General features: G+C 40.2%; 1 protein-coding gene across 4 annotated transcripts in view; it reads right to left on the bottom strand.

Moving 5' to 3' along the window:
- The window catches only part of cyth1b (cytohesin 1b), a 232,117-nt gene that overhangs the window by 50,373 nt on the left and 170,873 nt on the right, over window positions 1–10,871 (bottom strand). For all 4 annotated transcript variants that reach the window (XM_043714921.1, XM_043714919.1, XM_043714920.1 and 1 more), the window contains exon 3: window positions 7,407–7,471. In XM_043714921.1, coding sequence (XP_043570856.1) covers window positions 7,407–7,471 — 65 coding nt within the window. The remainder of the gene's footprint in view (window positions 1–7,406; window positions 7,472–10,871) is intronic.

The following is a 10,871-nucleotide window of genomic DNA, read 5'->3' as shown; positions in this document are numbered from 1 at the left end:
TTACAGAGAGACATAGATAAGCTGCAGAGCTGGGCTGAGAGGTGGCAAATGGAGATTAATGCAGACAAGTGTGAGGTGATTCACTTTGGTCGGAGTAACCAGAATGCAAAGTACTGGGCTAACGGTAAGATTCTTGGTAGTGTAGATGAGCAGAGAGATCTCGGTGTCCATGTACACAGATCCTTGAAAGTTGCCACCCAGGTTGACAGCGTTGTTAAGAAGGCATACAGTGTTTTAGCTTTTATTAATAGAGGGATCGAGTTCCAGAACCATGAGGTTATGCTACAGCTGTTCAAAACTCTGGTGTGGCCGCACTTGGAGTATTGTGTACAGTCCTGGTCACTGCATTATAAGGATGTGGAAGCTTTGGAAAGGGTGTAGAGGAGATTTTCTAGGATGTTGCCTGGTATGGAGGGAAGGTCTTACGAGGAAAGGCTGAGGGACTTGAGAGAGACATAAAGGATAATCAGAGAGTTAGATAGGGTGGATGGGGAGAGCCTTTTTCCAAGTATGGTGACGGCGAGCACGTGGGGGCATAGCTTTAAATTGAGGAGTGATAGATATAGGACAGATAGTTTCTTTCAGAGGTAGTTTCTTTATTCAGAGAGTAGTAAGGGTATGGAATGCTTTGCCTGCAACGATAGTAGATTCGCCAACTTTAAGTACATTTAAGTCGTCATTGGACAAGCATATAGACGTACATGGAATAGTGTAGGCTAGATGGGCTTCAGATTAGTATGACAGGTCGGCACAACATCGAGGGCTGAAGGGCCTGTACAGCGCTGTAATGTTCTATATATGGTTGGTGGACCTTATTTCAAACTCTTTTTGACTCCCTGTGGGTCCTGTCAATGGCGCCTTTCACCAACAATACCCTTTAGATATCTTAAAAGGCACATATCGTCAGTATCCCTCCACCTTCTTTACATCACCATCAAAGAGAAATTGGTGAATTGATAGTGCAGGTAAGTTCCAAGGGAACTTAAATATCCTATCTGTTGACTCAGTTTCCCTGCCATCAATGCTGCTTGACCTGCTAAATATTTGCAGAATTTTCTGCTTTTTATGAATTGTTAAATGCATTCCAACATTGATTTTCAGTAATTATCAAATTTCAGTAATTATGAAATTTGAGATGGCACTAAGGGAGTCCCAGTCAATATTGGGAAAGTTAAAATCATCCACTACAATAGTGCTGTTGTTTTGTGTCTTTTCATGATCTGCTTATATATCTGTTCCTCTAATTCCTATCGGCTATTGGGAGGCCTAGAGTGTATAAACCCATTACAGAGATTGCACCTTTCTTATTCCTAAATTCTACCCATTTTGCCTCGCTGGATGAGTCCTCCAAGATGTCCTCTCTTAGTGCAGCTGTGACATTCTCCTTAATCAGTAATGTAACTACTTCATTCCTTTTCCATCCCTCTCTACCACCCCTGAAACTTCAAAACAATGGAATGTTGAGCTCCCAGTCAAGCCTTTCTCTCAACCAAGTTTCTGTAATGACTATAAAATTGTACTCAAAAGTCTCACAATTCTAGGTTGTAGTCCAACAGGTTAATTTAAAATCACAAGCTTACAGAGCGCTGCTCCTTCGTCCGCATGTAGAACATCATAATTCCATGCACTAATCCAGACTCTGAGCTCAACTGCCTTAATTGTTTTACTCCTTGTATTAAAATAAATACACTTTGGATCGCCAGGCCTGGTGTGTGAATGGCACTAACAAATTGTCCTGGAAGGATATTGATATCCCTGCAGTTTAGATGCAACCCATCCTCTTGTACAGGTCTCCCCTGCCCTGGAAAAGATCCATTTATCTGAAGCCCTCCCTCTTACACCAGCCATTAAGCCAAGCTTTCAACTGTATCATCTTTCTATTTCTGGCCTCACTAGCATGTGGCACGGGGAGTTATTCAAAGATCACATTCCTGGAGATCTAGATTTTCAAATTTTGACTCAACTTCCTAAAGTTGCTTTGCAGGACCTGATCTCTCTTTCAGCCTATGCCACTAGTGCCAAAATGACCATGACCTCTGGCTGCTCACCATCGCCCTTCAGAATACTGGGTGCCCACTCAGAGAAATCCTTGACCCTGGCACTAGGGAGGCATCACACAATGCTAGAATCTTAGTTGCATCCCGAGAAACACCTACTTGTGCCCTGACTATAGAGTACCCTCTCATTAGCACAGATTTGACTGCTGCTGCTTTTCCTTGAGAAGCCGTTTCCCCCTCCTCCCCTAACAATGTCCAAAATGTTATGCTTGTTTGAGAAGGGAATAGCCAGAGGGGAATACAGCACTGTCTGCCTGCCTCTCCTGATTAGATTACTTAGATTAGATTAGATTACTTCCAGTGTGGAAACAGGCCCTTCGGCCCAACAAGTCCACACCGACCTGCCGAAGCGCAACCCACCCAGACCCATTCCCCTACATTTACCCCTTCACCTAACACTATGGGCAATTTAGCGTGGCCAATCCACCTAACCTGCACATTTTTGGATTGTGGGAGGAAACCGGAGCACCTGGAAGAAACCCACGCAGTCATGGGGAGAATGTGCAAACTCCACACAGAGAGTCGCCTGAGGCGGGAATTGAACCAGGGTCTCTGGTGCTGTGAGGCAGCAGTGCTAACCACTGTGCTGCCCATCCTGATGGTCACCCATCTACCTGGCTAAACCTTTGGTGCAATCGCATCCCTAAAAATCCTTCCTGTAAACCTTTCTGGCTCCTATATGCTCCTCAGTGAATCCAACTGCAGCTCGACTCACTTGCTGTTTGTTAGGCACATTTACCTGATCTCTCACATCACACAGGAGGAGCGTGTCAATCCACTACCATTACCATCCGTCTAATAACTAGTGGATTTAGAAAAAGGCCTTACATTGCCACAGCTTATGCAGCTCACCCTGATCAGCAACACCCAACATTCATGAAAGCAAAATGCATAATTCTAAGCACAATGCTGAGGATGCATTAATAATATTTTGGGATAAGAATTTAAAGGAACATAAACAGGTTATTTCAAAGTTACATTGACAATTTAAACATTCATCATGTTACAAATTCAAAATTTGACTAAAGGATGCAGGGGTATTGCATGCTAGGATAGTAGGAATATTGAGGGTATTAATGAAAATTGTAATATTTGCAAAATGTACAGAAGAATTGCATCACAACTAATGTTTAAGTCTTTCATCAGTGAGACATTTTACTGAAGCTGAGCAATGGACTTTGAGATTATAATATCAAGAAAAACACATTTGCCTTTTACATTTTTTGTACATTGCAACTAGATTTAGTCTCCCTGTGGTATTTTATAATTAAGACAAAAAAAAAGAACTACAGTCAGACAATAGAAAGATGGGTAGGAATAGGGTTGGGAACATTAAGTTCTTAATGGACAATCACGAAGAATTGGTCAATGAGGAACTTAGAGGTATATTCTCTCTGTTGGAGTACTGCACAGAGTGACAGAAATTCCTTTTAATAATTGGAATTGAGGGAAAGTCACATTGTGATTGATAAAATGTTCTGAAAACTTCTGGTTGATCAACCAAATTGCAAATTGGCAACTGCTTTAATGTGGACAGGGCAAGATATGAAAAAATATGCTTTAGGGCAGATTGGACCACAACCGCTATCAATTAGCTTATGACAGGATGCCTAAATTACCCTCTATCACATTGCATCAACTTTAGATGGGACTACAATTAATTCAATTTTTGCAGAACATATAAATGCCATGAATGCAGGCAGAAAAACATTTATTCCGACAGATGTTTCAGAAAAGATCAGGAAAGCTTTGAGTTATTTTAACATACTGTCAGAGGAGCATTTTAATCCTGGGAACATGGCATCTTTCAAGAGGGAAGGGCAAAAAGATCGGAGCTGTCTGGAACAGGTTATAGGCACTGATGCCAAAATAATAGTCTTGGAACATAGTGACCAAATTGTTAGAATACATTCCACATATCTTGCTGGCACATACTGAAGAAAGTAACTATGGACAAGATATTAGAAAGATGGATTGAAATAGGATTGGGAGCAATGGCTAAGTTCCTGATGGACAATCGAAAATAATTTGCCAATGAGGAATTTAAAATTACATACAAGAATTTAAATATTGGAGCAATGCACACAGTGGCAGAAATACATTTTAATAATAGGATTTGAGGGAGAAATCCACTGTGATTGATAAAATGTTCTGATATCTATTAGAGTACATTCCACACATCTTATTGGCACTTATCAGGGAAAGTAACCATGAACAAGATAACAGAAGTAATAGAAAATCCTGGTGATATGGCATCGTTCAATAAGAAAGAGACGAAAGATTGGAGGAGTCCAACAAAGGTTACAGGCACCAATGGCAAACAATCATCTTGGAACATAGTTGCCAAAATGTTTGAATACTTTCCAAACAACTTACTGGCACTTATTATATATTAATGGAGCCTGAAATAAAATGGAAAATGAAGATATACCATATACTTCATACAAAAATGTGCCAAACCTTTAAGTATCTCAGAATATGACAGATGATGGGGTAAACAGAGCGGACTGAGTGATGGAAAGATCAGGATTAGGCCACTTATTTCAAAGATCAATTCCCAAATGTTGGCACAAATTAACTAAATTTTACAAGAAGGAGCAGAATATTAGGTTTATAATTGGAAGGAAGTGAAAATGTGAAAAGCCAAGAAATGTAGTGTTAAGGCCGAGAGCCTAATGCTGATCTTAGATCAAGAATTTTGGAAAGCAAGTCTGGTGGCAGGAGGGACAGGTCAAGTAGTGGTAGTCCAGATAGGGACAGAGCATTGTTGAACAGGTGAACAGCACCACAAGAGGCAGAAGCCATTTTGATCGAAAAAACTCTGTGGATACCAACAGCTAGTTGGTAAAGGAAGCAAAATGAAAAGAACTTGATAGTTGGAAATAGTTTAGTGTATACACAGAAACACTGGATAAAGGACAACTAGCGTTGCCTCACTGATGGATATATCTGGAAAAATTACTTGCTAATGGTTCTTGTAAAGCTAAGGTCAGACGTGTAACTTGAAGATATAAGAAACAACTGTAACCGCAATGTGTGAATAGCCTGCACAACAGCTGGAAAAGCAAATTGAAGATTTTCTTTGCACTCTTAATAACATTTTCATGGAAATATAAATCTAATGATGTCAAAGCAGCATTTTTGCAAGGGTAACAATTTCAAAGAGAAGCATTTTTAAAGCCTTCAGTAGAAGCTAGTGCGTCAGAAGGCAAATTATGGACGTTGAACAGTGCATTTATTGTTAAATGATGCATCTGGAGTGTAGCAATTTTCAGTTAGGTCTGTCCTATGAAAAACTGGTTGTATTCAGCTAGAAGCAGATCCAGTAAGGTTTTATTTGAACTAAGAAAAACTGGAATGCATTTCATTCATGTAAGAAAATGATTTACTGAGGGAAGGATCTGAGGCATTTGAAAAACTGGTGATAGATAAAACTATAAAGGAATTCAAAGCTTCAGAAGCTTTTAAACATACAAGATTGGATATTGGAAACTGGTTAAGTGGCAGGTGACAGAAAGTAGGGATAATGGGTAGGTATTCAAATTAGCAGAATGTTATTAGTGTGTCCCTCGTGAATCTGTGATAGGGCCTCAATTATTCACATTATTTATAAGCAACTTGAATAATGACACAGAACGTCATATACCCAAATTTGGTGACGACACAAAGTTGGGCAGGATTATAGGATGAAATTACAAAAGGATATTGATAGATTACGTGAATGGGTAAAATAGTGGCAGAGGGATTTCAATGTAAGCAAATGAGAGGTTATCCATTTTGAACAGAGAAAGGACAGACTGGGGTAATTTATTGATGATATGAAGTTAATTACAATAGTTGTCTGAAGAAACTCAGAGTTCAGGTATATATATATATATATATATATCATTAAACTACAATGACATGTACAGAAAATAATCAGGAAGGCAGATATCTAGAGGAGTACATTATAAGAACGCAGACATTATGCTGCAGTTATACAAAATCCTGGTTGGACCCCACTTTGAGTACTGTGAGCAGGTCTGAACACCACACCTTAGGAAGGATATATTGACCTTGAAGGGGATATGGCATAAGTTTACAAAAATGATATCGGGACTTCAGGGATTAAGTTATAAAGAAAAACTGTACAAATTAGGCCTGTTTTCTTTATATTTTAGAAAGTCAAAAGGTGATCAGATTGAAGTCTAAGACATTAACAGGGAAAGGCAGGGCAGATGAATATGAACTATTTCTACTAGTTGGAGATTCTCAAACTAGGGGGCACAGTCTAAATATTAGGGTCAGGAGAGATGTTCATAAGCATTTCTACACAACGGTGGTAGATGTTTGGAACTCTCTACCACAAATAGCAGTGAATACAGGGTTAATTGCTAATTTTAAATCTGAGAAAGATAAATCTTTGTTCAGAAAACATATTAAAGGGTATAGGCCAGAGGCAGATATACGGAGTTAGGCCACAGATCAGCCACAATCTCACTGAATGACTGAATAGTTTCAGAGGATGAATAACATATTCCAGTTCCTATGTTCCCATATTAAACAGACTAAGTTGGAAACTATCCTGAAACAACACTCTTACCTGGAGAATGTTCCTAAGAGCCCAATGAGACAAGCTAGATCCACATAAATATACGTCAGTAGCACCAAGGAAGAAACAAATCAGTTGAGAAATTTGTTTGGGCAAGTAAATTGGCTATGCATGCACCAGAGAGGGCTGCGCACATTGGAATGGTGTAACACGATGTGTGAAAATAAAGAAGCTCCTCCAAAGCTTATGGATCTCTATATGTGCTTTCCAATAGACTCAAGTCACCTTCAGCACCATAACTTTCACTGATCTAGAATAGACAATTGGCTGCAGCCAAACAGCAATTTCCAGACACCAGAAGAACAGGAGAGGTCAGCAAATTGTTTTTTAAAAGCTGCTCCCATATTTCTGTCATAACTTAATTGGGTAGACATATGAAATTAACATCAGAAATACAGTATTTATTCCAGGATACTTGCCCACGCCATAGTGACTATAGCATCATGACCCTAACGATTGCTTACACACAACCCATTTATATGGGTAAACTTCTTCAATGCTACACTTTCCACAAAGTTTTGGGAGTAGTAGGTATAGTTCTAAAGAAATTGCAGGTCCATATAACATGATTCTTACATCTGAACTTATAAATGTAACTAATTGGGTGTTGTAAACTGTATCTCCCAAATCCAGTACACCACCATCCCTAGTCCCCAAGTCTTGTCAATACATTAGTGAATAATGTTACATGGAGATGGTACCTTCATACTGCACAGACAGTAATATTCATTCGACAAAAAACAAAAATGAGTCCTTACCGCTCTTCAGTGGAACCCAGGTTTTCAATCTCATTCGTAACCTCTGCTATCTCATCTTTCAACCTCTGAAAAAGATCAATGAGTTACATCATCACAACATATGAAATGAAATTATACTCTAACAAGTCTTCCATAAACAAAATATGACAACTGATGCAAAATTTTTTCTGTTCGTTATCTGTATCAAATTCATAAATGCATTTAGAATTTGGTTACAAACAAATCTTCCCGGATGCGTGACAGCTAGTGACTACTGTACAGAAGCTATAACAATATTTAAGAGTTTAATCACATCACTTCAGTGCTGCTACTTATGACTTAAATTTCAATATAATCCAATGCATTACCCAGTTTTTGCTTTGGACCAATATTTGGTAACACAAAAGGCATCATATAAAAATCATCCGCAAATATTTATCCTAAGGTAAGAAATCCAGTTATCCCTCACATGTACAGTAGTAGTACACTTCTATTAAGATAAGGTCACAAGATGTAGGAGGAGGAGTAAGCTATTCAGTCTGTCTCACCATTCAATCAGATCATTGCTAATCTGAAAACTCTCAAGTCCACTTCTCTGCCTTTTCCCCATAACCCTCAACTGATTAAAAATCTGTCCATCTCAGGCTTGAATATAAGACCGTAAGATGTAGGAGCAGAAGGAGACTATTCACTTTCTAAGGACTGGAAAATCATGTGGCAACACATTGCAATACAAAGCAAGAGTTGTCTGCTTGAATCCCATGATCCTACTGGCCCTGAAGAAGAGCTTATGCCCGAAGTGTCGATTCTCCTGCTCCTTGGATGCTGCCTGATCTGCTGCGCTTTTCCAGCAACACATTTTTCAGCGCTGTTTGGGAATTTACTGGGTTATTGAATTTCAGAAAATATTCTGTGTAAAACCTAAGATCATTTCATACATTGTATGGTTGTAAAGCACTTCACAACCAACAGAAGTCACTTTCAACTTCAGTTGAGCTAAAACTTGGTGTAAGGAGGTCAGATACTCATCAATTTTCCTATCATCTGACCTCAACAGAAAGGAAAATTGAACAGGGTACATCCAATATTGTGTCTTGTCAATTTGGTAGTTGAAAGCCACACACAGTTTGCATACTGCTGATTAAAAGTGTAAATTGATGAACTTATTTTTCTCTTTTGCAGAATTTGTCATGGTTTGCACTTTCATTTCCTCTAACAATTTCTTGTCTGACCTTAGTTGCAATTGGAAAAGTGACATTTAATGACAGTATTTTAAATTAGCCTCTTCTAATTTTATTTAATTGGGGCGGCAAGGTGGCACAGTGGTTAGCACTGCTGCCTCACAGCGCCAGGGACCCAGGTTCAATTCCCGCCTCGGGCAACTGTCTGTGTGGAGTTTGCACGTTCTCCCCGTGTCTGCGTGGGTTTCCTCCGGGTGCACCGGTTTCCTCCCACAGTCCAAAGATGTGCAGGTTAGTTGAATTGGCCATGCTAAATTGCCCCATAGTGTTAGGTGTAGGGGAATCGGTCTGGGTGGGTTGCTCTTCAGAGAGTTGGTGTGGACTTGTTGGACCGAAGGGCCTGTTTCCACACTGTAAGAAATCTAAATTTGTAATCTAAATCTTAATTGCAAGAAATTGTAGATCATAAAGTATAGAAGTAGAATATGACCATTTAGCGCAATGAGTCTAATCTGCCATTCAATCATGGCTGACATGCTTCTCAGCTCAATATTCCTGCCTTCTCCCCAAAACATTTGATCCCCTTACCAATCAAAAACATATCTATCTCTATCTTAAAGACACTCAAAGACTTTGCCTTCAGAGCCCTCTGCAAGCACTGAGTTCCACAGGTTCACCACTCTCTAACTGAATGAATTCCTCATCTCAGTTCTAAAAGGTCATTCATTCACTTTGAGACTGTGCCCTAGGGTTCCAGTTTTTCCTACTACTGGAATTTTCTTCTTCATGTCCACCCTTTTTCAGGCTTCTCAGTATTCTGTCAGCTTCAACTAGATCCCTCCCTCATCCTTCAAAGCTCCAAATATAGGCCCAGAGTCCTCAACAGCTCCTCATATGACAAATCATTCATTCCCAGGATCATTCCTGTAAACCTCCTCTGGATCCTATCCAATGTCTTCCTTAGATACAGGACCCAAAACTGCTCTCAATATTCTAAATGCATTCTGACCAGACACTTACACAGCCTCAGTGGTATGCTGTTGTGTTCCAGTCCTCTCGAAATGAATGCCAACATCACATTTGCCTTCCTAATTATCCAATGAACCTGCATGCTAACCTTAATCTAACTCATCTAATCTTAAACTAAGGCTCCTCAGTCCCTTTGTGCTTCATAGTTCCACAACCTTTCCCTATTTAGGAAATAGTCTATGCCTCTGTCCTTCCTACTCTGTTGGAACTGTAAATACAAAACTTAAACAAATGTACACAAACACAAATGAAAATACAAAGTCACTCAGGCACTGAAGTACATTTTCATGGGTGTGCACAAACGTACTGGCTTTTCATGATTTCTGAGGCAATGTGGTACTCTGACAATTCTCTCAAAGCTATAAACAATCTTGACAATTTATTTGAAATTCACTTTCTTGGCATATTTCTATAATCTCATTGAATTCACAATGAAATCCAGCTTTAAACATGCATTCCTCCTTAAAAAAGAACATTCTTGATTCTGATGCTAAAAATAAATTGTGATTTTTCTTTTTTTATACCCGAGTTTTGCCAAGAGTTAACTGCACTTTCAAAAATGTTACTCCAGGTCCCTGTGGTTTGACATTGTTTCAATTTAACCTTTTTCTTCATTTTTGGTGACTTAATAACACAGGTAAGGAGGTGTTAGTGTTGGACAAGGGTGGACAAAGTCAAAAATAACACGACACCGAGTTATAGTTCACCAGGCTTATTTGAAACCAGAGCTGAAAATGTGTTGCTGGTAAAGCACAGCAGGTCAGGCAGCATCCAAGGAACAGGAGAATCGACGTTTCGGGCATAAGCCCTTCATCAGAAATGAGGAAAGTGTGTTCAGCAGGCTAAGATAAAAGGTAGGGAGGAGGGACTTGGGGGAGGGGCGTTGGAAATGTGATAGGTGGAAAGAGGTCAAGGTGAGGGCGATAGGTTAGAGTGGGGTGGGGGCGGAGAGGTCAGGAAGAAGATTTCTACTACAAACCCACCGACTCCCACAGCTACCTTGACTACACCTCCTCCCACCCTGCCCCCTGTAAAAACGCTATCCCATTCTCCCAATTCCTTCGTCTCCGCCGCATCTGCTCCCAGGAGGACCAGTTCCAAAACCGTACAACCCAGATAGCCTCCTTCTTCAAGGACCGCAATCTCCCCCCCGACGTGGTCGACGATGCCCTCCACCCTATCTCTTCCACCTCCCGCTCCTCCGCCCATGAGCCTCACCCCTCCAACCGCCACCAGGACAGAACCCCACTGGTCCTCACCTACCACCCCACCAATC

This window comes from Chiloscyllium plagiosum, chromosome 24 (assembly GCF_004010195.1).
Source record: "Chiloscyllium plagiosum isolate BGI_BamShark_2017 chromosome 24, ASM401019v2, whole genome shotgun sequence".
Lineage (NCBI taxonomy): Eukaryota > Metazoa > Chordata > Chondrichthyes > Orectolobiformes > Hemiscylliidae > Chiloscyllium > Chiloscyllium plagiosum.
This window is presented reverse-complemented; position numbering and strand designations above follow the sequence as displayed.